Source organism: Arabidopsis thaliana (genome assembly GCF_000001735.4).
Source record: "Arabidopsis thaliana chromosome 1 sequence".
NCBI classification, from domain to species: domain Eukaryota; kingdom Viridiplantae; phylum Streptophyta; class Magnoliopsida; order Brassicales; family Brassicaceae; genus Arabidopsis; species Arabidopsis thaliana.
In genome coordinates this window covers 30,069,370-30,097,327 of record NC_003070.9, presented here as the reverse complement: position 1 = coordinate 30,097,327, position 27,958 = coordinate 30,069,370, and the positions used below count along the sequence as shown (strand labels likewise).

Genomic DNA, 27,958 nt, shown 5'->3' with positions numbered 1-27,958 from the left:
TCCTCAATGACTCATTTCTCACGAATCGGGTAAATTTGACTGAGCACCACCACTATCCCCTTGCGTAAAATATAAAACATAGACAACTAACTACCATCAAAACTCAACATGGGCAATTCTTGGGGGGACTTCGCAGGCGTACGAATAGGGCACACAACTTTTGATAAAGAAGTTGACAAACGAAAACAGAATAACACATATCAACATTACAAAATATCAATTTGAACCCAAACGGACAAAAGAATAAATTACAGATGAAGGACGCCCACGGCTCAAGCTCAAGCTCTCATAACAACGAAAACAAAACAAAAATTCTTTTCAATTGCACAACAACCTCCTGAAAACAAAACAGCAAACACAAGTTCAAATTATAATGTGGTTAAAACCTCTCTTCAATTGGTATCTTGAGAGAAATTGCGTACCTAATAAAAATAGGTAACAATAATAGCAGCCCAAACGGCTTCATAAAGCAGTTGGAGAAGCACCAAGGGCCTGCTGCTCCTAAGGAGCTCTTCTCTCTCACCCTCCTCCTTTCACTCCACTTAGTCAAATTAGATGACCTTCTTCCTTTCCACTCTTCTTTACTCACTTGCTAAAGCTCATCTCCGAGTATCTGCACATCCCTCGTCAACATGTGCTCGTTAGTGTTTCATTTCATCCTGGACCAATATTAACATTTCATTTCCACAAATATCTGTATCCAACTACTCCTGTGGTACTTTGATTTCAAGGTGGTTTCACGTCACACTAACACTGACCGATAAATAAACTAGATTGCTTCAAAACTCACCTACGAGGCTGCTTGTTTGGGTTGCTATTTGACCGTTGAGAATTCCCATTGTTCGTAACCTCTACATCAATAAACCCCCATACGAATCAGTCTCTCCATGTAATCATTCAAATTTCTTATTCGCCAAAACACAACAAAATCTTCTGAATCCATTATAACAACCCCATTTAATTGGCAAGAGTTATTACTTACCAGGTCTCTCCATGGGCTCTTCATCATTAGGATTATTGGAACTGTTCTCTTGGCTGCAACAAAAAATCAAAAATATAAGGTAATTGGGTACTTGAGCTCAAATTATATGCTTTACTAGACGCTCATAATCAGAGATGATTGACATGGTTACATGAGTGCCCAACCAAGAAAGTGAGTCTGTTTAATGAAAACTACATGTTTCTGGGTGTACATAGTCGAGAAACTACTAATCTAAGCACTTAAGAAATGTAAATCTAACAGGTAACAAGCATTTTGCAGTGGGTCTAGAATAAGAGGAACCACAAATCTAAAATCTCACATACGTTACTTAGTTAAGGGCTTAAAGCTGCATTCCCATACTACTCTTCCTCTAAGGTAAAAAGCAAAGAGTCTACACATATGCATATGGAAATGACATGTTGATTAACAATACTGAGAAAATTATTTCTAAACCTGGACGATCCGGCAGAGGAAGGTAACCCTGGTTTGTCTGCTTGGTAAGAACCATCAAGGACAGTATAAGGTGGACAATATGAACCCCCTAATGCTCCAGGGCCAGCCAAAATTGGCAGCCTGTCAATAATTTAAGAAAATAATAGCAGTAATAAGGACCTACTATAGATAGAGAAATAGGGAAATCAAACAAAAAACAAACAGCAGACGAGTGAAAGCAATAATTCAGGTTCTGTTTGGGCTAGTAAAAGACTAGTTACAAGATTAAACATCCTCTCAAATTACAAAAGCATGCAGCAAGTCAACTAAGAATGCACCAAATATATAACTTTTAAAACATAGCTGTGGAACTGCATACCATGTCATCTCAGGATTTCCGGTACCATGTTCTGGTTGGAAATAACCTGGAAGAGCCATTCCAAAAGTTGGAACCCCACCATGCTGACCACCGAATTGCATAACTGAACATGAAAATGAAAACAAACAAGTTTAAACTAGTCAGGCGTGCATATTAGCACCTGTACAAAAAGGTGCCGTTCTCAAGCGGCCCTAGACATGGGCAACCAGGCCAAGCGGCTCAGCATCAATAGCTCTCAATTTCACTAGCATGCATAGATTGATTCTGAAAGATGTCTTTCAACCATTACAATGTAGGATGAACAATGACATTCAAGAACAACTTACCAGGTAGAAAAGCAGGGAAATTTGGATTGCCGTGACCAGCTGCCATCCCGGCAGGGCCCATAAACTGTGTCCCTCCATACATAAAAGATCCCCTTCCACTAGGTTGGAGAGACCCTTTTCCCTTGGCAACCAAAGCACCTGTTTCTACGGCTGACTCTATTTCACCAGAAAGATACGGATTTTCTGATGATCCGGTTTTTGGAGGAGAAGAAGGCAGCAAACTGATAACAGCCGAATGTTGATTAAAAACCTGACCAGGAAGTTGAGTACAGCTCTGGTCAGTGCCTTTAGGCATTCCACGGATTTGCATCGGCGAAGAAACTTTGTCACCTTGATTAGGAGATTGCTGGTAAAGCACTTGCCCATGAGGAGGTACACCTCTACCATGACTTGTAGTCTGAGCAGTGCGTCCCCACAAGGAGCTGGATTTTGTATTCCCAAACTTCTTTCCAGTCGGATTAGGGTTTTCATTAATGTGCAGCCTACCCATGCCAGCTTGTACATCCTTTTGTGCCAAGTTATTGTTGGATCTTGAAGGATAAAATGGAGGAGAAGCTGAATTTAAACTTGAAGCAAATACATTCTTTTTGGCTTGGATGGCTTCAGTCTCTAAGGTAGCTGTTTCTGTTGGTGGACGCCCTAAATCAACGTGTGACACTTCCACAGACGAATTTTGGGACCTAAAGATTCCGTAAAAAGACACAACAATTAGAGACCTAGAGCCTTCATGTGTTGACTAGAGAGGAAACAAAATTAAGGACTCACTGTTTGGTTTGCACAGAAGGTGCTTGATTCCCATTTCTCAATGCAACCTCATATCTTCTGGCCCCCCTCCCTCTCGTGACAGCCTTCGGAAACTGATTTTGGTGTCCATTGCCAGTAAATTCTTTAGAATTGTTCCCCCGAGACTGTCCACGGTCCTGACCCCTACCCTGACCACGACCTCTGCCTCGGCCTCTCGAAGTCCTCCTCTATGTTCACAAGTTTAATTAATCAGCTTTCAAAAGGAAAAAAAAAAGGAAAAAGAAAAAAGAGGTGGCAAATGTATAAACACAGCAAGAGGAAACAAGTCGATGAATACAAATATATTTATGAAAAGGAGAGAAAGAGAAAGAGAGATGATCAGAGAAAAGTACATCATATTGCTGTTTCTGTGTATTCATTTCCTCGAATTTGTCATGTCCCCACTTTCTTTCATCTCTGGATTGCCAGAGCCTCCTACCACCACGCATTCGCCTACAGAAATAAAAAACGAAAACCTATATCGGTTGGCATTACCATGTAACTAAACAGAATGTTAAATGGAAAAATAGCAGTGTGATGGCATCTCGGGTAGATTCATACATAAAGATTCACAATCAAAGTTAAAACATAAAACCAAAGCAGTTGTTCCAATCTATCTGAACTCTGAAGTACATCATGAGATTGAATGACGGAAAGTCGTTTGCTAATTTCACCTATCAATGTACTCTACCTCAATAGTAGATAGATACATTTGCATAGTTTGGACAAAACACTACCTCCTCATAGAATCAAAAAGAGTTTACCTATTAGAGGCGGCATCCAATTCCTGAAATCTGTCATCATGCATATAGAAAGCTCCAGCAGTAGGCACTGCAAAAGGTTCCTTCTTCTTTTGTTCCTCTCCATCCACAAGATCAGTGGCGGCAGAGTCATCGGTCCCATTGCCGGCGACAATTGTCTTGTCATTATTATCCGCAATGTATTCGACATGGTCATCAACTTGTCCATAATCACCATCTTCCTCTTCGTCGTCATCATCACCATAACTATCTTCTATGTGCAATCCTTCATTATCATCAGAGTCGACAACAACAACACCACTGTGTTCATCGGAATGAATCTGGATTGCTGCTCGCAGCTTATCATGGTCGTCCGCTTCTTCATCATCCTCATCATCATCGCTGGCTTCTCTCCTCCGTGTAGCCAAGGAGCGGTTCAACTCGTCGGGATCACTCTCATAGTCGGAGTCTTCAACGCCATCAGGGGCCATCAATCCCTCTAAATCGGAGGGCCAAACCGAAAACCTAGAAGAGGAATAAATTGAATAGAGCAATCAATCGGATATGGGACAAACTAGTATATCTCTACGGAGAGAGACGACGATACCAGGAGATCAGAGCGAGAGAATCTCCTCAGTGTTTCTTCATGAGAGATCCGCAGATAGATAGATAGAGAGATAGATAATTATAATAAGAAAAAACCTCTTAAAGATTATTAAGATTGATTGGGTTTACTTTGTAGACGGGAAGACTCTTTCCGTTGGGTCTTCTTATCAAATCGAATGGGTTTTTTACTACTTGTAGACTGATGATGATGCACCTACAACATTTGACGCTTGAGTTCTTTTTTCCCAGTTTTTGGGAATTATCCAACTTGACTACTTTATTAACTTTTTTTTAACCAACAATACTAATTGATAAGTTTAATACAAATTAGCTCTACCTTATCACTTTTTCTCTCAACTATTGTTGTCTATTAATCCTGACAAAAGTGACCATGTTAATATAAATAAAACATGTGGTTTCTATATAAATCAAGGGTATATAACTCCATTGGTCAACAACTTGAATATCAATCAAAACCGGAAAATTAACTTCCATAGGTGCATGCAAGTGTGTAACTCAATGGAGTAGTTGAACCTATACACAGTTTGCAGTAAGAAGCAACAAGAAAATTTAAAATCATTTCCAAGACAAAATGGGTAGAAGAATAATGATATGGTGATGGTGATTACGGACAGTGGAAGAATGCAAGGAACTTTGTTTTGGGTCCTTGTTTGCTTTGAGAGATGTTTCGAGATGCGTCTCCTCCACAATACTAATAATAATGCACCATGCGTTATCCTCTGGCTCTTTCCCAACTTATCCCTTCACTTTGATTATTTCCAATTAAGTTTTTTGCTACTGCTATTGAGTTTTGCAAAAAAAAAAAAGATATCAACTACATAACCTATTGAATCGAAAGTCAAAACATATTATATGGGTGAAATCTCAGTTCAAAACAGATATTCTACAGGTGAAATCTCTCATAAGTTAAAGCTACATAAGAGTCCCAAAACCCCCTTTTTTTTTAATATGTATCTGTATTAAAAGCACAAAGCGGAAGCTATCAATAGATCAGTTTTTTAACAATGGAAACTAATCTCTCTCTGTGCTGCCTCATTTCTCTGCTGAATGTATCAAGTTTCAAAGCCAAGAAAATATCTATCTGTGTATGTCTTCACTCTTCACCAACCCTACTCTTGTGGCGGTGTTAGAACTGTACAACAAACAAATATTTAATCAGTCCACGGATTGATAAAAAAGTTAATGGCATAGAGAAGCACTATTTAAAAGACAGTCAACATCAAAAGTAAGATGATCAGTAAGACGAAGATGGGAGGCAGACAGATGAGGAAACATTGATGGACAGATGCAAACGCAAATCCTATGATATATGTGCAGATGGCAAAAGGATATTTTGGTGCAGCGACATCTTATAATCAATTGATAACCACAAATGCTATAAGGCTGATGCGGTTCCTTCACTAATCTTACCCCACTGTTCTTCAGACTCGTTACCATTAACTAGCACAGCACCATCCGTAGAGTCAGCGTCCACCACAACAGCCTCTTCTTCCACATTCTGCTGTCTCCCATCACTACTCTCTTCCTGACGATCCTCCTCCTCCTCTTCCTCTCCATCTTCCCCCTCTTCCCCAACCTGTTCACAACAAATGAAGCAGCGACAGTAGAATTAATGATCCTACCATTGTCCACCATGGCCAAGACCATTGGATTGGATATCATGGGTAAAAGACAATCCTCTTCAATGCATGTAATGTAAACATGCATACCTCGTCGAGAACATCCCCTTGCTCAAGTCGACCCTCTTCCTCTATTTGCATAATTCTAAAAGCATCCACTAAAGTTGTATGATCTCTGTCTGCATGACTACAATAATCCCCAGCAGGAGGATGGACGCCCCTGCAAGATAAGTCAACAAAAATACTTTGTTTATGAGGATCCTGAAAAAATGAAATCGACATTCGGCTTATGTTTATACGGGTATAAATTCAAATTATAAGCAAATACATGACGGCTACCTTGCTATGTAATACAGACACATGACTCTAAATGGCTTAAGTCCCACAATTCAATTAAAAAGGTTTCCTCATAAGCACTGTTTTTAAGAATAAGCTAATGACGGCAACGACGAAAAGATACCTCGTCTCTGCAGCTCTATTTTCAAGGGACAGGGCGACTTGCCACTCCTCAAAGAGATTGGGATACTCTTCGGGATCAGCCAGAGATTCAGCAGCCTTTGGACTTATCTATATCCAGATTGACAGAGGATGAAGAAAAATTGTGGATATCTCAACAGGCAAGGTTTGAAATTCAATCACAAGGTGCATCGGATGTGTCTACCACTAACCTTGGTCAAATCGTTTCTCCACAATGCCACTATTTCGGAGACCTTGCTTGGAAGGTACGATCTCGCCATCAGAGCGGCTTCAGGTATTCGATTACTGTAACCATATTAATATCAGCATAGACGTAATTAGTTGCGGGAATATATGTTCCACATGTAAGAAATAGTAAACAATGTACCTTTCCACCAACAGATGCAGGCAGTCTTCTACTTGACCCAACATGAACAAGCAAAGAAAAGCGACATTGTTCTTTCCTTGCTCTTTTGCAAGTGCTGCCAGCTTCATCATTCCATCTGCATCTCCCAATGAAGAATAAAGCAGCAGCAGACCACTCAAATCCATAGCATGCCTCATGCATTCCTCAGCCATATCCAGCTAAGTAGTCCAAGCATGGGAAGGAAAATGAAAAGAAAAATACATGTTAGCTTTAACCTTTGTAAGAATCCTAGAACACTGATTGCAGCTAAAAAATGGTCACCTTCCCACTTGACATAGCTAATTCTCCAAGTTGCTTCCATTTAGATTCATTTTGTGCCTCTACAGCAATGTCCTGTCAAAAAATAAGAATCGAGTAAAAACATATCGGTAAGTCATGGAAATAAAGCTTCTCAAATGGTAAAAACTACAGACTAACCTTTGCGACAGCCAATCTACCGAGCTGTATGGCCAACTCAAATCTGTAGTCAGGATCAGTTGCTACTTCTAGAGCATCTTCTGTCATGCCACGTGACTCCAAAAAGTGTGCCACGCTGACAAAACGAACAGGATTTTGAAGTCGAGAATCAGAAAAGTAGGAATGCGTGAATTTAGGAAAACAATTTAAACCATTATGTGACCTTGGATACATGTTTACTAACACCATAATCCAGCTGTAACCATAATGCGAGGGAAAGCACATTCTCATACCTATTATGGTGCTCCTTAGGAATTGAAGGTAAGACTTCATTAGCCTGTTCCAAATCTCCACGCATCACAAGAGTCTTGTACTCAATCAAACTTAAAAGTAAAGTGTATCCAATAACACTGTAATCATAAAGTGGACACAGAAGTCAGTAAGTTACAAAACATTGTTAGCAATCATAACAGTAAAACATCTGCTTACTTGAACTCTTTGTCAATCAAATAAACCCTGCTTTGATTAGCGAGATAACCCAACAAGTACATAGGACGGTCCAGATGATACATTGTAGTTACCTGTAATATAAGAGGAGTACTGAATCTCAATTACAACAAAATAAAAAACATAAAACGTTTCTTTCCAAAAACCTAGAAATGAGCCTTACCTCACCACCAACACAGTAATTAAGCCTCCAAGAAGAGTTGGTATAGATAAAACAATCCCCAACCCATAAGCCAGTCCGAACACGTTCATTGGTTTCATTGAGAAGCTCAAATGCGTCCTCAATGCCTTCCTCATCAATTTGTTTACCGCCATCAAAATAAGAGGAAACAATGTCACGCTACAGCAGAACAGTAAGAAAACAGCTTAAAACCATGTCTCGAACAGCAACAGTACTAGGAAAATAAACTAAGGAAATGTACAAGAGTTCTGGCTCACTACCAAGGTTTAAAAAAGATCCTCACATTGAACTTAAGGATGTAGAATGATGTATCACTGGCAATTGCAACTAGATCACCACTGTCCGCCCAATAAAGATTCTGAAACATTGAATAAACAAAAACGTTAAAAGTGAATAAGCGAGCAGTACCAATCTGCTTTTGCGTTTAAATTTCAGATAAGGAACTCTTTTGTATTTCTCCAATAAAAATATTACTGAAAACGTAACCTATAAACTATTTTCTTGTAGAAACTAATGGATCTACTTCTGGTATATAAGCACTTACTTTGACAGTAACATCTATTCGCCTAATCAACCTACATTCCGCCCAATCATAGAAGCATATAAAATCACTTGAGCACATTGTCAATAACGTCCCACCAAAAATGTGCTCTGCTGAGAAGGTGGGTCTCACAGTCTTCTTTTCCTGCAAATTAAACAAGGGTATCAGCATAGGTTAGTGTATTTCAGATAACAGAATAAGACACAAAAAACAAAAGCTTTAGAGTTAATCAGTCGGAAAAGGAACGTGCCAAAAGGAATTACAAACCTGGAAATTCTTGCTGAAGATCTTGATCTTTGTCGAGCTTTCCCTGACAGCATGCTCCCCATCAGATGACCAAACAAATTCTAGCGCAGAGCCAAATGACCTATTTCGCCACGCCAAGGCAGTGTAGATAATATACTCACCATCTCCACAAACTACCACAAACCTACCATTAGGGTTGTGCTTCAAGCTCTGAAAAAGCAAAAAATTAAATAATAGAAACATAAATGACAGTGGGTAGTCACAAAATTAATAAATGATTTAAGGTCATATTTCTTACTAATACCAGTAATCTATCAAACTGCCCAAAAATAAATAACTAGAAGCAGGAAGCAGCAATTCAAGAAAAACATTAGCACTACATATCCAATATATCTTCCATAAATGTAGAAATGACAATCCAGAGATACAAAACCACATTTCCTTCATTGTTTAAAGGGAGTAACAATTATACAATAAGAAGGATGCCACTTACTTGAGGATAAAGATCGCAGGTCCCTAGCTCTTTAACGGCCAAAGGAAGTCTCTCACCATCAGTGACCTAAGTAGGCTCAGAACCAAATGATAAACATTGCCAAACATGAGCTAATTTTCAAATACACAAGGCAACAATGTAAAAGTGTTAAACCCCAAACCTCATCTGCGCCCACACTCTTGATGTTTACAGTATGTATCTCATTGTGTTTAGCCCAAATAATTTTTCCGCTGTTATCCATACTAGCCACTGGTATTTCACGGCCAAGTTTCACCATTATGGATCCTTCGTCATAACCAATTACAACCCTGGAAAAAGACAAGGTATTGCCATCTCGTAAGTTATGAAGGAAACATAAATTTACACAAAGAAATAATTATGATGTGAAGATATATATCTTTAATAGGGAATAAATATTGACATAGTAAAAGATCAGAAACTTACCGGCGTGAACCTTTAATGTGTCCAATAGCCCAAACCCTCTCAAGGCCATAGTTCAATGTATTCTCAAGCCTAGATGTCAAGTATTAAGTAAAAAACTGTTGGATGAAGATTTTTGAAAAATTGAAGGAAGTTTTTAAAGACAAAATCAATAGCAGCTCCAATGCAGACAGCATACGAGTTACCTGTAAGTGGTGGCGTGCCATATGCGAACAGTTCCATCCTCGGATCCTGTAATAATTATAGGTAGCTCTGGATGAAAAGATACTGCAGAAACATTGTGTGTATGACCTTCGAGAGTCTGAACGCAACTCTTTGTTTGGTAATCCCACACCTGCTTCCAGAAGAAATTTATGAACAATATACAAACAGAAAACCCTGCACGAACCTATATACAAACAATACAAATGGAGATACATACAAGCACACATATGTAGCAAACAACTTGCAAAGAAGCAAGAAAGCTCAGTACAGACCTTAGCAGTATGATCATCAGAACCAGTGATTAGGTATGGTTTATCCCCACCAGTAAAGTAGTCTACACAGTTTACCCCTTTGAGATGTGCATCCAAAGTAAAATTTGGATCCGGAGAGCCAAGATTCCATATCTAGGTAAGAAAAGATGTAGATACAGGAAAACAAATGTTAAGCTTCTCATAATGGGAAATTGGGAATGAAAGAAGAAGGTGTAACTTAAAAGTTGAAGACTAATCTTACTTTTATGGTACGGTCAAGGGATGCACTAGCAAAAGTATTGGTGTCTTTGGGGTTGAAAGTGACTTGCATAACATAATGGGAATGGCCTTCGAAAATTTGAGTGCAAAGCCAACCCTTTTCCCAGTCCCAGAGCTTGATGAGCATATCATCAGATGATGATAAGACATAGGGAAGCGTGGGATGAACAGCAACACAGCGAATGTAATCAGCATGAGCCTCAAATACTTTGATCTTATCCATAGTGTTGTAGTTGTAGACACGAATAAACATGTCATCAGCTCCAGCTACAACCCACTGCTTCCGTGCAATGAACTTTGCTGACCGAACTGCACAACACCAGGACAGAGATTCAACAAATGATGTGCGAAAGAATAAGAAGGAACAATGAGATGCTATATATCATACCAGGCAATTCAGTCACGTCGAAAGATTTTACCATTGTCTGCAAAAGTCATATTTGGGTTAACAATAATCAGAAGGGAGCACAAAATATAAGAGTGAAGACCAACAGATAGAAAGTAAGATAAAAGCAAGAGATGATACTAACCTGGGTCTGGTAATTCCAGATGCACAGAGTTCCGGAATACAAACTTGCCAGGATCCTGAAACAATCTATGGATTAGTACTTGTTTCCTTAACGATATATAAAGCAATGAAGAATGAATGCGCTCAAATTACCATGGCTCTGTTGGATGGAGATCTACAGATTTGACTCTTTCTGATCTTTGAGCAAACTTACGCTGATCAAAACAAAGAAGCGTGTCAATACAGTCCCGAATAAGAATGATTAAGGATGAAATCGAGCATCAAAGGAGACTGCATTACCTTGATTTCGAGTCTCAGTGGCTGTCAACAAAAGAAGCAAACACTTAGGTTAGTGCCGAAGAGAGAAACAAAAAAAAAAATAGCTCGTACAAAAATACTTGATGATATTCTGAGAAACCAAAACACGGCATAGTAGAAAATATCGTTCGATTTAGGGGATGACTGAAGGAACATCAAATTTTAGTGCAATGAGGAACACTCTTACGTAGACTAGCCCAGAAATGAGATTTCAAGTAAAAAATTGAAAGAGGATTCAGAGGTAGATCTATGGAGAAACTGAGAGATCATGTCACTCACCATCTTTGCAAGTCCAAACGAATGTCTGAACCGGAGATCGGATTATCGACGGAAATGGCCCCTGATCGCAGGGGGGATCAGAGATGACGAAGAAGAAGAAGCGCAGTGGTGGTGATCCCACTTCCAGTGCGCGTTGGCGATTTGGATCTGAATCTGGGTCTAGTAGGATCTCTAATTCGACGTCGTTTTATCACGCGTTTTTGCTCTTTTTTTTAACTTGACCGCACCGTATATAGGAGATGTTACATTTTGACGGACGGCCCTTTTTACTTGTTAGTACACAGTAATTTTCCCCCCCAAAAAACAGTAAATTGGAAGGATTCAATTGGTGGTAAAAGAGTATGATGAATGAGACACTGGTTTTAAAACACACAAAGCTGCACCAAGTAGAGGATAGAAGAGAAAATCCAGTATAAACAAAAAAAAGAAGCAACATGAAATCAATAACCTATTCGAGTCTAATGTTTTTTTCATACAAAAGAACAAATTGAAACGTATTCCAAAGTCTTAGTATTTGAAGTCACTAAAAATTGCAGTCAGAGTTGGTGCACCAGTGTCCAACATTGTTGCTTGGCTAGCTGAACTTCCTTTCGCCCATTCTACTCCTCTGATTTCATCTCTGTACATCACAATTGTTAAGAGTACTAGGCTCTACTAGGCTCTACGAGTCGCGCTGCTAACCCACAAGAATCTTCATCACTTGTTCTTTCACCAATCTTCAAACCCCTGCAGCAGCAGCATAGGCAGCCAAATTTAATTTCATGTTAAGTCAGTCTTGAGAAAGTAAAAGGTAAAGATATGCTTGTTCACACAGAGAGATTTCAAGAAAGAATGATCATCTTACTTGAGTGGAAGCGATCCATAGGGATCTCTCGCTGTTCGCGTTTAATGCACAAGTACTCAGCTAGCAAAGCCATAACAGCGAGTCCGGTTCCATTAACAACCCACCACGCCATAGAGGAAGGCCATCCTCCATACATGATGCAAAAGAAGAGATGTATGATGTAGAGAGTTGCAGAGAAATCTAAGCATTTCCGTGCTCGCTCCACCAAAAATATCATGTACACAGCCCTGCCAATTAAAATGAATACAAGGAATCTGAAAAGACTAGTAATAAAGAGGGAAATAAATGGATGGATACTATTACTAGGGGGCAAAGCAAAATACCCAGCGAGTGAAGAGAAGAGGAATGAGGCAATAACAGACCAACCGGTGAAGGTGGAAGTAGTGAGAGTAGCGTAATCGAAGAAGTAGACAAGACTAAGGCGAGGAACACGAAGGCCAAGAAAGACCATGGTGAAGAGTCCAAGAGTGAGATAGTAAGAGCATTGGAGGCAAATAATCTGGCCAACGATAAGCCAAGGGTCCCATACAGCTGTGCCATAGAACATGGCTGCTGCAGCAAATTGATACACCAAAATTTAAGTGTCCCTATATCAAAATTCCCTATATCTCTACCTAAACAAAAACTCTGCTGCAATAATCAAATACACAGCTAACGAGATCTAGGAAATCCCTAGTTTCGATTTACATCCTCAATTACAGATCAATTCGGAAAACCCACCTAAGATCACGGAAGGCTAGATTCGCGAAAGGGAGAAATCAAACCGGATCCGATGAATTGGCGCAGCTAGAGATGCACCAACGACGCCAGATCGATAATTCTCCAACGATTCAGCCAAGTTCCTTCCGAGAGCATGGAAACGCAGCAAAAGCACTTTTTCAGAGAGAGAGAAACCTCGACGAGGTCTTGGTGGTAACGAGCGACCAGAAAACAGAAAGAAGAAAGAGGAAAGAAGAAGTTTTGGCTTACCATGTTGTTCATGATATAAGTAACAAGAATGACCGCATAGCGCAGTGGATTAGCGCGTTTGACTTCGGATCAAAAGGTCGTGGGTTCGACTCCCACTGTGGTCGACTTTTTTTCCTTTTTCTTTTTTTTTTGCAACTTAGCTTTTCTTTCCAATATTGTGTTTCAATCATTCTTGTATCCCAAAATAGAATAAAAGATGCCCTATCGATAATATCCATTTTTATTCAGCAACGTGAGCCACTAAAACAATTGATATAGAGAGAAAACACAAGTGTGTCCATCAAATGAGGATCAGTAGTAACAACGCAATCATACAAAGTAAGAAGAAAAAAAAAACAAGACGAAGAAAAGGGATGAGCCGGGGCATCAGGCCACAGCAAAACTCACCCGAATCAAAGCTTTTTATTGAGCACACAAAAATCCCCACACCTAACCTTACAACACTAAATGTCACACTCAAAGAGGGAGAGGCCCACACAATAAACCCCCTTCACTCTGGCCATCTCATTACGGGTTAAGAGGCATTGCCATAGGAAACAGATCCTCCTCTTCGTAACATGATTCTTCAGCACCAGCGTTCTCACTTTCCTTTTCTGCTGATACTTCCCTATTGTTCATTCACGGAAATAAAATGTCAGAGATGTAATTAGTTCAAGGTTAAAAAGACCACTCAATGCTGCTTTGTAAGTTGGAGCCAGAAGAACCTGTGATTTTGAGGTTTTTCTGTGCTAAAAGAATCATCCCCTTCTTCGTGTATCTCAATATCTTCTTTTCCCAAGTCCTTGGGGTCACAATCCAGGATGCAATCGCCAAATATATAAGTTGTTTTTGGGTTTGGTCCATGAGAAATTATACAGGTATAGTCCTCAGAGAGAGCCATCTCACGCCCAGAGAGGGAGCGAGAGTACGTGGAGATGATATCCATAGGGGATGATGAGCTTGATCTCCTTGGTTCCTCCACAATGACACAAGGATCACTGGAAAGCTTGGGAGTTGCTGTATTAACATTGTTGACCTTGACCTGAGGGGCAAGCACAATGTAGTCCCTTCTGAATGGATCATCGCCTAGTTCGAAGCTGGAGCTCAGAAGAGAAAGCCCGACTTTGTGAGAAAGCCATTTGTTTCGGTGGAGGGGTGAAGAAGAAGAAGACCTGGGGCTAAAGAGGCCACCAAAGACTCCAAAATCAAGGGGAGAAGTAGGGCTCCTACCGGGATCAGAGTCTCCTCCTTTGGCAACACAAAAGAAGCCAGAGATGCTAAAGAGTGGTGGGGTGCTATTGTGTTTCAAAGACTCATCAGACGAATCTGAATCACTTGCCTCACCCATTTTTATTATTAGTTGACCAACCAAATTATGATTCCTTTCACCTGGGTGGATGATTCACGGAAACTCATTCCTACAAAAATACACAAATTAATATTTTACCTTTTTCTGGTTTCAGTAGCAATTTATAAAAATCTTGTGTTATATAATAATGTATGCTTCATTCAATCAATCAATCCAACATTGATACTCTCTACCAATAATCTCTGATCTACAAAACTACCGAATTCATGGTTGGATTTGATTCAGGCAAGTTTCAAATCAAAACTACAGATATTGCAGACACACACAGAAACACAATCGATGACTATCTATGTATAGAGAATCTTTCAAATGAAGAAAATAATATAAAGTCTCCTAGTCAAAATGGATGACTATAGATAGATAGAATCTCAAAAAGTAGTGGTAGTAGAAGAAGAAGAAGAAGAAGAAGTAGAGAGGTTAAGGATGAAAAGCAAATTTACCATCAGTGGCGGCTCTCTTTGTTTCCAGATAAGAGGAAAGCCCCCAAATGCAGGTGCTCGATTTTACAAGTTGGAGAAATGCAAATGAACAATTTTGGAGCTTCTCCTTCTTCTTCTTGTCGTCGTTATCTTCTCTCTCACTTATAATTTGGCTGGTGGTGCGTACTCTGTGATTGATTGATTGATTGATTTTTAGGAAGCAAAGAGAGAATACGTACAAGACTCGTATTGTTTGCCTTGCCTCTGTATTTTCCTCTTATAAAAACAAAATTATTTTCCATAAGAGAAAAAAAAAAAAAAAAGAGAGTAGAAAAATGTTAGAAATAAAAACCGGAAGCAACGCCTACGAGTGATCGTGTCTCCCATTATCACTTATCAAGTCTTTTCATTTTCATTTTTTTTCTTAAAAAAAGAGAACAATATTTGTTGACTACAGAAAAAACAACAACAAAGCTTTGCTTTAACTCTTGTTTTTTATTCTCCAATTTATCAGAACTTTTTAAAAATAATAAATACAAATTATATGAGACATTGTATGTGATTATAGGCGTAAGAAAATAATTATCAAAAGAATATATACTAAATCCACTAAAAATCTGTAATGAATATATTAATTAACACTTTTGCAATGACCAGATAAAACGAAAAAAACAAGAATTAAACAGTCAACACAGTGCTGATTACATTATGTCTACATATTGATTTGGAAATAGGATTTATGGGTTTAGGGATCTTTCTTACCTTTCCAACCAACCAATTGATTTGGTCCCTTATCGCTGAAATGTAAAGTAAATACTGAATAACAACTTTAGAGAATTGAAAAGACAAATACCTTCGTTTTCAATTTTATTATAGTTACAGATTCAGATTGTTATGCGTATTTTCTTCCTTTTGAGAATTCACCTAATTTGACTCACCCAAATACATTTAATTTGACTCCCCCAAATACATTACGATTCTCAATCTTTACAATGACCAAACCCTATATTAATAATATAACTTACCAAGGATAGAAACAATTTGAACTTAAGATTTGTAGGGCTTTACCCCGAAGGGAGCCCTTCCAGAAATTCTCAAAGGCCATAGGTCAAGCCCAGGCCCATGAGGGGGTTTGGAAATAGTTTTCAACCAGCAATAGACGCGCCTCGGTTAGTACCTCATTAGCTGCGTCATTATAGCACTAGCTTTTGAGGATGTGAGATTTTTTTTATAGCACTAGCTTTTTGTGCTCTAAAGTCACACAAGCGATGTGGGACAAAATAGACGCACACCATTATACTCCAGTTTTGGGCCTCAAAATATGGGCCTCGGAAACACTTGCTACTTAATTATCCGCTTTATCGGGTTCTCTTCATTTGTTTTCACTATTAAAGATGTTTAATTTTTTGTCAATGATACCTTAATTGGTACTTTAAACATTGAATTGACTCAAGTACAGTATCATCAACTCTGTGTTTAGATTAAGCGCGTGAGCTTCATTTCCAATACAAAAAAAAAGAACAATTACTATTCAACGATGCATTGAATGCAGAATCTGGAACTAATGGAAACAGATTTAACACAGAAACAAATCTAAGAAAAAAACTTGCCTATTAATTAATGAGATTACCAACAACGTAGCGTTGAACAGTTTCAGATTTGACCAATGAACCCCTGTTCCCTCTTAATAGCATCAAATCTCCAAGAATTGGTTTAAAATTAAAGAATTCTGAGTTTGTTTTCATGCAGTAGAGTTGTTTGGAGAGCAAAAGTCTGAGAGGACATGCCAAACCCATTGCAGAAATCGCTGCATGGTTACCTGTCAAAGATCAAAAAAGAGACAGGGAAGCTGCAACTGTCTTCCTCACATTCATTCTCATCCTCAAAGAATTGGGTGCTTGGTAAGCATCCCAAGAAGCTCTCCTTCTCCTTCAAGCACAGACGACGCAGCAGCAAGACCAGATTCAGCAAAGAAGAACCCGTTTACCACCAGGACTCTGCTCACGCCGCCACCTTGTCCGACATTGATCGTTTTCTTGAGGAAAACTTCAAATCCCTCTGCATCAGAGACGACCAGGAGGATGATCAGCATCAAGCCCGGGTGACCAAAAACAAGGAGAAAAGGGAGTCATCATCAGACGACAGTGATGATGATGATGATGACGACGACTATCGTCACAGATTCGAGAGGACATGGGGACATGCCGTCTACGACTCCCCGAAACAGCCCCCGGATTTGCTGAGAACAGAGAGGCTATCTCCTCCGCCTGGATCTTCGGAGGGCAGGCCTAGCATGGAAACAACGTCAACATCGTCGGAGAGGCAATCGAGATCCACCTTGGTGCTGCCGGAGAACTGCATCGCGGTGTTAAGATACACGGATGAGCCGCAAGAGGATTTCAGGCAGTCCATGGTGGAGATGATGGAGTCCAAGTTAGGGATGCGGGAAAGCGAAGTGGATTGGGACTTGATGGAAGAGCTACTCTTCTGCTATCTGGATCTCAACGACAAGAAGTCACACAAGTTCATACTAAGCGCTTTCGTCGATCTCATCATTGCTCTTCGTGAGAAGGAGAAGAGAATCACCAGGAAAGGTCATGTGAGGTCGCTCAGTACTCGTGCCGCCAGGGACAGGCTTAGGAAGAGGATGATCATGAGTGACAACTAACTCTCATGCAATTTCGTTTTCTTTTTGTCACAAAAAAGTTTTACTTTCCTTCCTTTCTTCTCAGCAGCCTTAAGGCTGTTGTTGACTTGTTGTTACTTACAAAAAGAATGAAGAGCGAGTAACAATGTTAATTTGAGTTACCAAAGATGATCGATTGTCTTTTTCTCGTTTTAATGCATTCCTCGTAGGCAGGACGATACTTTACTGGCACAAAGTCTTTGAATCCCATTAGAAGATGATCCCTCTCACTTCCACAGAACAGTTGCACAATGGACTGCATCACGTTTGCTAACTTAATCTCCTTCTTCTTCAATGCTTGCATGTATCCAATGAACTTCTTATATTCTTCTGTGTTGAGTTTCTCTTTGACCTAGTAAGATCATCACCGCATGTCTTCCAATGTAAGCAAATAACTGGATATACAAAAGAGAAACATGGAAATAGAGGGTTTAGGATCTAACTTGACTCAAAAACGCAGATGCACTTGCTTCCTTTTTATCACCACCTCCATTCCCTTTCGCTGTCAACACTGACGACGATGCACTTCCCTGACTCTCTGGAACCTTTCGCTTTTTTTTTAGTCCCATTGTGTTCAAACATGTGCTTGATGCAAGCACTTCAGTTACACAGGTCTGCGTCTCACAGTTGTCGCTTTCTAGATCCACTACTTCACATCTCCTCTCTACCGGAGTCTCCTCATCATCACTTAGTTCCACCAACTTAGCCTTCCGTGAAGAACAACCCTGCATAACATCTCCCTTTACAATGCGAGGTATCTTGCCTGTATGTTTAAGAATGGTCAAACCATTCCGTTTAACATTATTTCCGTCACGCTCCAAGGGTGAAGCCCGATTTGCAGGAGGAAACGCTTCCAGTCTACTCAACTCATTTTGTGCAACCCCAACGTTTTTCAAATTACTATTACCTGCAAATGATCAATAACCAAAGCAAAATCACAACATAGAGAGTTGAAGTTAGATCCATATTCTAACCATGTACTAAAGGGAAAACATCTTTCCTCAGACCTGAGAATAAAGGAAAAAATGAATCACTGACCAAAGGCTGGTGTAGGATTATCCTCGATTGATTCCACTGGTAACAATGTTGAAACTGTATCGAAAAAAGATTTGGCTTACCAGTGGATGTCCAACATATAATTGAAAATAGGGCTTGAAGAATACGAGCATTTTGCTATGAAAAACTATTGCATATATGCTTACTACTATTCATTTACTCTTTTTTTGGTTTTGTTCCAACCTATTAAGCAAAAATCTTGTGGATACAAGATAAGCAATTATATCATTCCCCGACACCCAAACGCAACCCATAGATTATCACAAGGAAAAAAACAGGATGGGAGATAATAGGGCAGGCAGACTAAGATATGGTAACGTCCAATTAAAGTTATCTTTTGGCTGCAAGATGCATTACCTATATTGTTCTCTTGTTCTGTTACAAGCCTTGCAGGAAAATTTGATCTTTCAGTCCGGAAAAATCGAGCAAGGTCAGAAATAACCTCTCCATATCTAGAGTAGCACTGCAAAACCGGTATATCCAGAAACAAACTTACTCTCCATAATAAGACAGAGGGAAGACAGAGCATAACTTATACCTTGACGTTAGGTCGTATCCAAAGTGATATCTTGGATTGCTGGGATGGTTGTTCAAATCTGTCAACAATAGCCAATATACGAAATAATCAGAAAAAACGAGAATGAGTATATTGTCTTTTGGAGGATAGTTAAGAACTATAGCAAGTAAAGTTAGGAAAGAGAATGTCAGACACAATATCAACCAAAAGCAATCTCAAATAAAGAGCATACGTCTCAATTTAAATTGGCAGTACCTTAACTAAAATATTTCATGCACTATCTATTCGCCCAAAAACAAGAGGCCTACATCTTTACATGCATCATGCCCAGAATATATGCTCGAAAAGAACAATCTTGCATGAAACCAGAAAAAAAAAGCCACGGGTAGCATGAACAAAACCTGTCATCACAAAAGATGATAGCTCCATAATCATGACGATGGCGGATTACACGTCCAATTGCTTGATTCACAGCCCGTGCGGCTTCTTGACTGTACCACATGCTTCCAGATAGTAGGGTTGATCTTGGAAGCTACAAAATTGTAAGAAATATTATACCTTGATGTGTCAATAATCAAATAAATATTGAACTCACCTTAACATCTGCAAGTTGTGATTGTTCATCCAGAAACTCTCGTTTCAATTTAACCTGTTTTACACATGGTTTAATGATGCTGGAATACAAGTAGCAGCATAAAATTTAAAGCTATGTGGCCCCCCAGTGCCAGTTTAAATAAAAGTGAAGAGAAATGAGAAAGAAACTCTGAAAAAGAACAAAACAGTTCACTAACTGTTTTTTGCTACCATTTCGCTAATGAGCCTAAATACAAATTCAGAACAAAACATTAAAGGATAGAGCAGACAAACCCTAGGATCTGTCACCCTGGCATAAGGTAACCCAGTAATGACGACAGCTCTGCCAGCACCGTCAGCAAAATCCAGTCCTTCGCTGACCTGACAACACAACAGAGAGACCAGCCATACTGAAGACACTACACTAGAGAAACTTATTGACCTCCTATCTTTTATACCAGCATCCTCATACATACTATATGGATACAGGAGAAAATTTATACAGGTTGAAGAATACATACCTTACCGCGACAAACGGCAAAAAACACCACACCCGAAGTTGCTCTGTCTTGCAATTTTTCTGAAAAGTCCTACCATTAACAAAAATACAAGACACGATTAAATTAATCCTATTCAAGAGACGTAGATCAGAGGCATCTCTTGCTCACCCGCATTGCTGCAGGAAAGAGGGAGGAATCCTTGGGTTCAATGACAGGTTTCTTGAGCTTGCAAATTCTTTCCCATACTGTCATTGAGTTTCTGTAACACTGAATGATGAAAAAACGGTAGGTTTACAAGCTAAAGAGTACTCATTTTTTCATACTTAAGAGAAAATTAACAACGGCCATACCCCATTTTTCCAAAATGTAATGCAAGAGTCCATAAGGTAATAGGAAGGGAAAAATATCAGCAGTCCTTCAGGCACGACTCGAGAAAAGTTAACTGCAGAGTAGAAACACATACTAATTAATTGATCACTATAAGGATAGCAGCTTCGATTTTGAGATCTCCCCAGACTCTAGAACTCGGTTCACAGGTCAGAAATTCAGAATGATACATTCAGGCCATCCAATATGAACTACCAAATAACAAAACACTTACCTATGGCATTCCCAAGTTCTTGTTTGTACTCTGGGACATCACGATTGCGGTAGCTAGAATTAAGAACGTACCCTGATGGACCAGTACTTACAACTCCAGCCCATAGCTGATTTGAGGATATAACATGGGGATTCTCCAACCGAATGGGAAAGTCCCTGCGTTTTCCAAAAAAAGATGTTTCCATTATAAGCTGGGGGAAAAGGCAGATAGACAATCATAGTGAGAGAAAACATTAGCGATAGGACTCACAGTTTTAGTTCTTGAGCCAATGAATCCATGGGAGACAAGGTCCCTGATGTTAAAATGATAGACCCAACACCTTTTTGTGCTATGTCCAGCATGGTAATCCCAGGACTGAAGCACCACCAGCTAAGCGTTCTTGATACCTTGCCTACAAAATAAATCATTCATTTATTTCCTCCAAAGATATGACTAATCTTTCAAAAGACACTGTTTCCAGTTTCAACAGGGGAAGCAGAATAAGAATGATTACTATGTTTTCAAATTAGCAAAACGGCGTTTTTGTTAATGCTTTGGGACAGCAACAATGTTTTGTTTTAAAGGCTTTAGAAAATCGCACTCTTATTTACCTTTCATCACATCAGTAGAATTTTGCTCCAGCTCCTGTACATGAACCTAACAAAGGACGAATGAGATGGTGTAAGAGAAAGATAATTTTCTTTTCAACTTAATTATAAAAATTCGACACAGAATATAAAGAACAACACTCTTCTTAAAACTTACACGATAAACATCTGCATGGTTACTTCCATTTTCTCTAAAGATCAGCTTAAGCATGTCAGCAATGATTTCTAGTTTGCTTCCAGCGTTGGTCGCTGTTCGTTGTTTTTCCTCCTCCAGGAACACTGCAGCCTCCTCAACTGTACCAATGAGTTTAGGAGCAGTTTCGTGAGTGATGTTAAGGCTTTTAAGCATTTCATATATGTAAGGCCCAGGCTTGGTAAATCCCTCGTCCCTTTTGGGAATTGGCACTTTAGAAATCAGTTCCTGCAGCTTAAGAAGCAGTCCTGCAAGAGAAAAACAACGATAGATGAGAACAGGCATTCATGTATAACAGAACGTTGTAATCTCAGTCAAGGCCTAAAGTTTGACCTTTAAGTATAGCAAAATTCTCAGGGTTTATGGAAACGTCATTTAATGAATCCCTTCTTGCTGCCGCAAGTTGTACACATTCTTGCGCTTCAGAAATGCAAGCCGATAAAAGAACAGAAGGAAGGTCAAATGAAGCAGAGTCTGCGCATAAACTTTCCTGCGCATGTTTTAAAGATGAACTGAGTGTTTCGAGAAGTTGGAAGCAGTATAATCGTTTGGTAACCCGGAAAAATAGAACAAAACCCCAAGAAACGAAGAGTTCATGATGAACAGAGAATACATAAGGAAATTATATGTGAAACAACATTAGTCCCTTACCAGATTGTGCGCTTCATCAAAAATAAGGACACTATTAGTCCAGTTGACTTTCAAAAACTTTCTATACCCATTGCTGATCAAGTAGTTGTAAGGTGCAAATATGATGTCCACGTCCTTGTGAAGCTCTCTTGTGATATAATAAGGGCATCTGAAAAATACAAATATAGTACACAGATGGAAAAAGCCAGGAACGTAAGAAACGAAAATATTTGTTGAAGTAGCAAAAAAAATAGAGGAACCTACGGTCCAGAATCTTTTCCAATATTGACCAAATCCTCAATGTCAACAGGTTCGTCGCCAATATGAGGGTTATGCTTCAAATAATCTACAAAAGATTAAAGGAAAGGGAAAAATAGTAACCATAATTCATAAAGAAGAAGGATTTATAAATGGTCGTTTGATGATGGCTGTGTACCTGGAAGGCGATTGAAATGGTTGCATTGGCGTTTACCGCGCTTTTTGCAAAGGTACTGACAGGCATTAGTGAGTGCTTTGCCACGGAGGGAGTTGACTTCCTCATTAACGCATAACTGCTCCCGTGATCCAAGCACCACCATCTTAGGCCTACAAAATTGATTGAGAAGAGATGATGAGCAGGTAGCTATAAGGCAGAAACAGAATTTGTGGTGTGTCCGACCTGTAGCTACTTCTTTTTAATTCTTTGATCACTTGGCGGAGCTGACTATGAGTCCGGGACGCATAAACTATGGTGGGAAAAGCTCCTCCTCCTCCTCCTCCGGATTGTGACAGAGGCTCGTCTGAATCGGACCAAGGAATGGCACTGTTCTTCCGATCCTTACGGGTTGAGAAAGAGCCCAGACTCTTTCGCCAGGCTAAGGTGGCACAGAGAAGACAAAGAGTTTTCCCAGTTCCCGTAGGACTCTCCAAAAGCGCATGACATTTCTGCATCATCATCACAAGTTATAAACAAGATTAGTTAACAACTAATTCAGCGTTAATTTAAGAACCCAAATGGTCAGTGTGAACGGGGAAGAACCCTAAAAAGCGATATAGAATTGGGGAAAGCAAAATAAACAACAGAATAGAGAGAGAGAGAGAGAGTATCATCACGCGAATATCATCATCAACAAAACAGTTGAAGAGAGTTGGTGTGTAAAAAAGAGAGAGAGAGAGAGGGAGAGGGAAACCCACGTTTTGAAGAGACTCGATGACTCTGTCCATGTATATGATCTGAGACTGGTACGCCTCGAATGGGAATTCAACATTGATTCCTCTGATGCTGTAATTTGGCATTTTCGGGTCGGATTCCGCCGATAACACCACAAAACCTCTCCGGAGAAGACGAAGAAGAAGACGGAAGCAGACGCGCCTCTTCTGATTTTCCCGCCTTGTAGGGCTTCCACTTCTTGAAACAACCGTAAAGCCCATTATAACCCACTACTTTATTAACAAGGCCCATTACCTGATACCTGATGGTCTGTATTGGGGCCCCCAATAAACCCTAAACCCTAAACTATTTGGGGGAGTTAAAAAGTTTTGTTTTGTTTTGTAATGCTGTGTACCAAAATTTGTCCGAGTTAGTACGATTTTCTCCTTAGTCGCGTTTTGCTTGTATGTGTGTCTCTGAAGAAAAGTGATACAGAGAGAAAGAAAGAGAAGGGAGCCAATGAGAGAATATCAAAACTGTGAAAAAGAAGTTTCCGTCAAGATTCCAGGACAAAAGTATTGTATTTTTTGTTTTGTTTATCAATGTAAAATCTCATTTCTGTTTCACTCTTCCTCCGATCCCGACTCTTCAGAACTCGACTCTTTCTTCTGTTTCACACTCCCATTGGCCTTCTTCGACCCTCTCTTCTCATCCATATCTTTCTTCTCATCCTCATCTTCACTGTACTCACTTTCGTAATCATCATCGTAATCCTCCTCCTCAATCTCATCTTCCTCCTCCATACCTTCTTCTGCAATCGCACCCTCATCTGAAACCAACCCACGTGTCCCTGCCCTGGTTCTTTTCAGGACTTTCACTTTCAGTGCTTGCTTTTTGTCACACCCGATCCATGTGTCACACAGGCAGAAGCAAGTCAAGTTGTATGTTCCCTCTGCCGGTGCTTGGAGTTTACCCATGACCAGCCTTGACCCTCCTTTAACCTTCTCAATCGCTTCTCTCACTGCATCGTTTGTTTCCTTCACCCCTGCACCCGAACCTTCCATTGACTCACTGATGGCTTTTGATGCAGCCGTTATCGCTCCACCTTCATCCAGGAAGCTAACCTTCTGAGAGAACCAAACGTTGTTCGACACTGAATCAGCCAGAAGAACCCAATAGTTTTCCTCCTTGTGGAAGGGGAAGTAGGGTGCATGAGGAAGAGCGCCTACAAGCCCATTGGGTCGTTTCAGGGTGACCCAAGCTTGAAGGGTCACAATGTCTCCCTCTTGGATCCCCTCTTCCCCTTCTGTTTCACATGTGATGTCGACTGTAATAGACGGCATCATTTCTAGCACCTTCTCAATGTCCTCAACATCAGTTGCTGATAAACCCGCTACCTGAGTAAGTAGTTCAGAACGGTCTTCCAACCTCATTTCTTGAAGATCTTGGAATGATTTAACCTTCTGAAAATAGGAGAAACAATGACATGTTAACATAAAATGGAGGTTTATATATGTCTTTAGACTAGACCTTTAAGTAAACCAACCTAAAGAACCACTACTACTTATTTGGAGAACAGAATCCAACAAGATTCTCAGGAATCAAAAAGTGAGAGAAAAATGCACATGATATGGAACTAGATATTAGTACTGCACTTGACACATTTGATAGTAGTATACCTTCCGTGCTATCTTTTTGACAACGGCATCACTGAAATGAGGGAGCTGTAAGAAAGGGGAAATGCCTTCTGATGATACTCCAGAAGACTTCCTTGCACTAAGAGGAACAGCCTGCGATTTTGGATTTTTAGTTTATGTTCCTAGACAACAACACTAAGCACTTCTTAAACTTTCAGGAAGAAGTAAATCTTGTGGAGAAAAGAGACATAAAGAACTGAAAGCTCACAAACAAATAAAAACTAGAAGATAGGCGATGAGAGCAATTTAAGACCTGAACAATGCACTGAGATAGCTCAACTACTCCAACTGCAGGCCTCAGCCATCCATGCCCTTGGGCAGTGCGTGGTATAACCGCCATCTGCAAGAAACTCACAATGTTATAATGAAAGAATGGTTAAGAAAACCACAATTTAACAGTGTAACCAAAAGCATCACTATTAACCTAAATTTCTAAGTCTTTTAAGAGTCTGTTTCGAGTTCCTCTAAAGGAAAATACATATCTTCTAGGTTAGCACTTTGCGGTCATCGCTTTTTGATGGTTATTTTATCAGAAATTGTGTTATTTAAATAGAGACTAGACCTTCAATAACTCCTCAAGGAGGCGAGGTGCAAGCTCTAGCACACGCCTGAAATCACCCTGAAGGGCTGGAGACAGGACTCCTGATTCACGAGTTAACTGGGCTTGTATCAACAGCTCGGTCTGTACAGAAATTGAGGAAGTGAGTATTTCAGTTTATCCAATATTTAGCATTACAGTTGCATAATTTTAAAATTCACCTTCACTATGGCAGGATGCTGTTTCCAAAACTTAGCTTGCTCTTGCTTCATGTTCTTCAGGTCCAAATTTAGTTCACTCCTAACAGACATAAAGAGCTTCTGCAGAGGTTCATCATCAGTTCTACGAACTGGAATCTCCATGTACTCAGCTGCCTTGGTGAAAACTTCCATAACTTTGCTGGACAATAAAAATTTTAAAACATGTCATACAAACAAACGAAAACACAGCCCATTTGTCATGCACCAATAGCATCACTTGAATGTATATGGGTATGAGTGAATATACCTTGGGGCCAGAGAGGGTTTCATTAGATAATAATATGCGGAGAGTGTTTGATGCATAACGTAGTTCCCAGTATACTTTGATGACCTCGAGAGATATATAACAGCAATCACAAGGGGCAAGAGAATACAGACACCAACTATCCAAAGCAATAATATGCCACCAGATGCTCCATCAATGTCTAGAAGAAATTGAGGAAGAGCAATGCCCATTTGAAATCCCTGCGATCACATAACAATATTTTAGTCTCAATAGGCTTGTCAATAAGACGGGAGCACATGCGAAGGGAAAGGAGATGTATCCTTACCTGTCTGCCATCTGGATGACCATACTTCTCAAAGTTTTCACGGGATACTGAATCAGTCAAAGCCTGGTATGCTTTAGATATGAACTCCACAAAATATTTATTGGCTTCTGTAGAGATCAACAAATGCGCATAGAAGAAAAAACTATCAGGATCAAAAGCTGCAACCATAATTCCGTAATGATCAAAAGGGAAAAAAAAAATAACAAGGGGAAAAACTTGACCTGGATCTGGATTTTTATCAGGATGGTATTGAATCGACAGCCTTCTATATGCTTTCTTTATTTCTGAATCTGTAACTCCAGGTTCCAGTCCAAGTATACTGAATGGGTCAAAAACTTGAGCCTGTAACACAAAAGAAGGTAAATAAGCAAGTAGAATTAGTTGATATAAGTCAGCGGTGCATTCAAGTTCAACAGCAAGCAATGGGATTACCTCACGGCTCATGTTCTTAGTGTAATAAATCAAGAAAATCATCACGACCCAGAGTAGCACAAGTGTCAAGTTGCTCCACGTAGAGAAGTTAGAGATCTGCAGATAGATAAGTGAAGAAGAGGTTAGGAACATGCAATAATCTATTACAGAGCAGGAGGTTGAGTGGAAAGTAACCTTTTTAAACAAGGATCTCTTATATTTTCCAGAACGGTCACACTCGAGACACTGACAATGAATGGTCCTTTGTTTCTTGGAGAGAGCACCGCTTAACTTGACCATGGTGTAAGGCACCAAAGGAATTGCCATAATCGTCAAGATAAAAATGGGAAACAATGCGCTATTCTCTTCTGACGCCGCCATCTTTGGAGCCTTTAAACTGAGAGATTCTATTCTGCTGAAAGGAAAAGCTCTGTTATAATCTCACAACATCCAAAAAGCTTCAAGGATACAAAATTATCAATAACATGAAAAGCTGGATCTGAGGCCACTGAAATTAATTAGGGATTCTACATGACGGAGATCAACACTAATAGATCTCGGCTAATCTAGTCTAAAGGTATATGAATCCCTGGACTCACTTTGAGATCGACACAAAACCTTAGAAAACAAACAAACGAAACTACGGGAAGGAAGCAAAACCAATAATTGGTGAAAGAAGATGAAATCGAACTTGAAAGGATATTGTAGAAGAGGAAATCGAAGAAGAAGCTCACCTAGGATGATAGCTCTCTATAATCAGAGAGATCGCGCTGCTGCAGATCGGCAACAAACGGCGTTGCAGTTTTTTTTTCTTTATGCTTCTCTTCTCTTCTAATTTCTGATTTCTGATTGGTGAGTTCTTTCTTCTTTACTTGCTTATTCACTTTTCTTTACCTTCTCAATTAAAATATTTCGCAATTCATTTCTCTCTTTACATTTTTACGAGTTATTTATTTTCCATTAAATTAGAGTAATTATTAATAGCAAAGTTTTTATGGTGAACGAAAACGAATTTCCCAAAAAAAATCACATTT

General features: G+C 39.6%; 7 protein-coding genes, 1 long non-coding RNA gene and 3 other non-coding genes across 28 annotated transcripts; 3 read left to right on the top strand and 8 right to left on the bottom strand.

Moving 5' to 3' along the window:
* Positions 1 to 4: 4 nt before the first annotated feature.
* On the bottom strand, positions 5 to 4,521 carry AT1G80000 (CASC3/Barentsz eIF4AIII binding protein). 4 transcript variants are annotated; one of them, NM_106649.3, is made up of 11 exons: positions 4,250 to 4,521; positions 3,667 to 4,167; positions 3,256 to 3,355; positions 2,885 to 3,090; positions 2,120 to 2,799; positions 1,794 to 1,896; positions 1,436 to 1,555; positions 983 to 1,035; positions 791 to 851; positions 423 to 613; positions 5 to 337 (listed from the first exon to the last, which is right to left on the bottom strand). In NM_106649.3, the coding sequence occupies exons 2-10, from the start codon at positions 4,131 to 4,133 to the stop codon at positions 586 to 588; spliced, it is 1,818 nt and encodes a 605-aa protein (NP_565226.1). In that variant the 5' UTR covers positions 4,134 to 4,167; positions 4,250 to 4,521; the 3' UTR covers positions 5 to 337; positions 423 to 585. The 4 variants fall into 4 exon arrangements, with proteins under 4 accessions (NP_565226.1, NP_974187.1, NP_001322803.1 ...); NM_001334946.1 differs by having other exon boundaries at positions 48 to 337; positions 4,378 to 4,493; NM_202458.2 differs by having other exon boundaries at positions 3,667 to 4,521.
* Positions 4,522 to 5,088: 567 nt separating this feature from the next.
* AT1G79990 (coatomer subunit beta-2) lies at positions 5,089 to 11,578 on the bottom strand. Of its 2 annotated transcripts, none has more exons than NM_001161006.2 (25): positions 11,416 to 11,578; positions 11,119 to 11,139; positions 10,972 to 11,033; positions 10,841 to 10,895; positions 10,699 to 10,735; positions 10,294 to 10,619; positions 10,053 to 10,184; positions 9,762 to 9,910; positions 9,580 to 9,648; positions 9,296 to 9,443; positions 9,136 to 9,201; positions 8,664 to 8,852; positions 8,400 to 8,540; positions 8,139 to 8,213; positions 7,838 to 8,014; positions 7,657 to 7,748; positions 7,461 to 7,577; positions 7,189 to 7,303; positions 7,033 to 7,104; positions 6,733 to 6,929; positions 6,557 to 6,650; positions 6,349 to 6,455; positions 5,979 to 6,108; positions 5,680 to 5,845; positions 5,089 to 5,401 (listed from the first exon to the last, which is right to left on the bottom strand). In NM_001161006.2, exons 1-25 carry the CDS (start codon positions 11,416 to 11,418, stop codon positions 5,379 to 5,381), a joined length of 2,763 nt encoding a protein of 920 aa, NP_001154478.1. In that variant the 5' UTR covers positions 11,419 to 11,578; the 3' UTR covers positions 5,089 to 5,378. The 2 variants fall into 2 exon arrangements, with proteins under 2 accessions (NP_001154478.1, NP_001154480.1); NM_001161008.2 differs by having other exon boundaries at positions 5,704 to 5,845.
* On the bottom strand, positions 11,160 to 11,296 carry U4.9. Its single transcript, NR_139726.1, has one exon. It is a non-coding gene; the product is annotated as an other RNA (small nuclear RNA).
* Positions 11,579 to 11,726: 148 nt separating the features above from the next.
* AT1G79985 (structural molecules protein) lies at positions 11,727 to 13,214 on the bottom strand. Of its 3 annotated transcripts, none has more exons than NM_001124152.5 (4): positions 12,980 to 13,214; positions 12,583 to 12,811; positions 12,260 to 12,486; positions 11,727 to 12,141 (listed from the first exon to the last, which is right to left on the bottom strand). In NM_001124152.5, the coding sequence occupies exons 2-4, from the start codon at positions 12,804 to 12,806 to the stop codon at positions 12,134 to 12,136; spliced, it is 459 nt and encodes a 152-aa protein (NP_001117624.4). In that variant the 5' UTR covers positions 12,807 to 12,811; positions 12,980 to 13,214; the 3' UTR covers positions 11,727 to 12,133. The 3 variants fall into 3 exon arrangements, with proteins under 3 accessions (NP_001117624.4, NP_001154479.1, NP_001322123.1); NM_001161007.1 differs by having other exon boundaries at positions 12,583 to 12,808; NM_001334945.1 differs by having other exon boundaries at positions 12,583 to 13,214.
* Positions 13,215 to 13,258: 44 nt separating this feature from the next.
* Positions 13,259 to 13,332, top strand: AT1G79980. Its single transcript has one exon. It is a non-coding gene; the product is annotated as a tRNA-Arg (tRNA).
* A 101-nt stretch (positions 13,333 to 13,433) lies between these two features.
* AT1G79970 (uncharacterized protein) lies at positions 13,434 to 15,251 on the bottom strand. 3 transcript variants are annotated; one of them, NM_001334944.1, is made up of 4 exons: positions 15,017 to 15,251; positions 14,438 to 14,625; positions 13,933 to 14,304; positions 13,434 to 13,835 (listed from the first exon to the last, which is right to left on the bottom strand). In NM_001334944.1, the coding sequence occupies exons 3-4, from the start codon at positions 14,151 to 14,153 to the stop codon at positions 13,736 to 13,738; spliced, it is 321 nt and encodes a 106-aa protein (NP_001321255.1). In that variant the 5' UTR covers positions 14,154 to 14,304; positions 14,438 to 14,625; positions 15,017 to 15,251; the 3' UTR covers positions 13,434 to 13,735. The 3 variants fall into 3 exon arrangements, with proteins under 3 accessions (NP_001321255.1, NP_565224.1, NP_974186.1); NM_106646.4 differs by having other exon boundaries at positions 13,933 to 14,625; NM_202457.3 differs by having other exon boundaries at positions 13,434 to 14,625.
* Positions 15,252 to 15,890: 639 nt separating this feature from the next.
* Positions 15,891 to 16,192, bottom strand: AT1G09943. Its single transcript, NR_143547.1, has one exon. It is a non-coding gene; the product is annotated as an uncharacterized misc_RNA (transcript).
* Positions 16,070 to 16,373, top strand: AT1G09937. Its single transcript, NR_139725.1, has one exon. It is a non-coding gene; the product is annotated as an other RNA (long non-coding RNA).
* Positions 16,374 to 16,549: 176 nt separating this feature from the next.
* AT1G79950 (RAD3-like DNA-binding helicase protein) lies at positions 16,550 to 23,804 on the bottom strand (the record flags this gene model as incomplete). Of its 7 annotated transcripts, none has more annotated exons than NM_001334941.1 (21): positions 16,578 to 18,033; positions 18,125 to 18,588; positions 18,689 to 18,773; positions 19,095 to 19,200; positions 19,276 to 19,333; positions 19,656 to 19,786; positions 19,850 to 19,903; positions 20,122 to 20,208; positions 20,349 to 20,417; positions 20,496 to 20,594; positions 20,678 to 20,769; positions 20,929 to 21,083; positions 21,178 to 21,319; positions 21,519 to 21,564; positions 21,673 to 21,956; positions 22,042 to 22,198; positions 22,360 to 22,507; positions 22,603 to 22,684; positions 22,775 to 22,923; positions 22,997 to 23,262; positions 23,512 to 23,804. In NM_001334941.1, the coding sequence occupies 19 exons, from the start codon at positions 23,746 to 23,748 to the stop codon at positions 18,712 to 18,714; spliced, it is 2,424 nt and encodes an 807-aa protein (NP_001321161.1). In that variant the 3' UTR covers positions 16,578 to 18,033; positions 18,125 to 18,588; positions 18,689 to 18,711. The 7 variants fall into 7 exon arrangements, with proteins under 7 accessions (NP_001321159.1, NP_001321161.1, NP_178113.3 ...); NM_106644.4 differs by having other exon boundaries at positions 18,720 to 18,773; NM_001334943.1 differs by having other exon boundaries at positions 16,550 to 18,033; positions 18,689 to 19,200; positions 23,512 to 23,748.
* On the top strand, positions 16,776 to 17,663 carry OFP14 (ovate family protein 14; the record flags this gene model as incomplete). Its single annotated transcript, NM_106645.2, has 1 exon — positions 16,776 to 17,663. Exon 1 carries the CDS (start codon positions 16,779 to 16,781, stop codon positions 17,661 to 17,663), a length of 885 nt encoding a protein of 294 aa, NP_178114.1. The 5' UTR covers positions 16,776 to 16,778.
* An 83-nt stretch (positions 23,805 to 23,887) lies between the features above and the next one.
* Positions 23,888 to 27,809, bottom strand: ATERDJ2A (DnaJ / Sec63 Brl domains-containing protein). 4 transcript variants are annotated; one of them, NM_001198516.1, is made up of 12 exons: positions 27,659 to 27,792; positions 27,120 to 27,336; positions 26,946 to 27,041; positions 26,735 to 26,855; positions 26,514 to 26,620; positions 26,210 to 26,427; positions 25,924 to 26,101; positions 25,727 to 25,846; positions 25,418 to 25,504; positions 25,147 to 25,257; positions 24,469 to 24,930; positions 23,996 to 24,189 (listed from the first exon to the last, which is right to left on the bottom strand). In NM_001198516.1, the coding sequence occupies exons 2-12, from the start codon at positions 27,303 to 27,305 to the stop codon at positions 24,091 to 24,093; spliced, it is 1,785 nt and encodes a 594-aa protein (NP_001185445.1). In that variant the 5' UTR covers positions 27,306 to 27,336; positions 27,659 to 27,792; the 3' UTR covers positions 23,996 to 24,090. The 4 variants fall into 4 exon arrangements, with proteins under 4 accessions (NP_001031306.2, NP_178112.2, NP_001185445.1 ...); NM_001036229.3 differs by having other exon boundaries at positions 23,888 to 24,930; positions 27,659 to 27,809; NM_106643.5 differs by having other exon boundaries at positions 23,990 to 24,930; positions 27,120 to 27,339; positions 27,659 to 27,778.
* Positions 27,810 to 27,958: the final 149 nt, after the last annotated feature.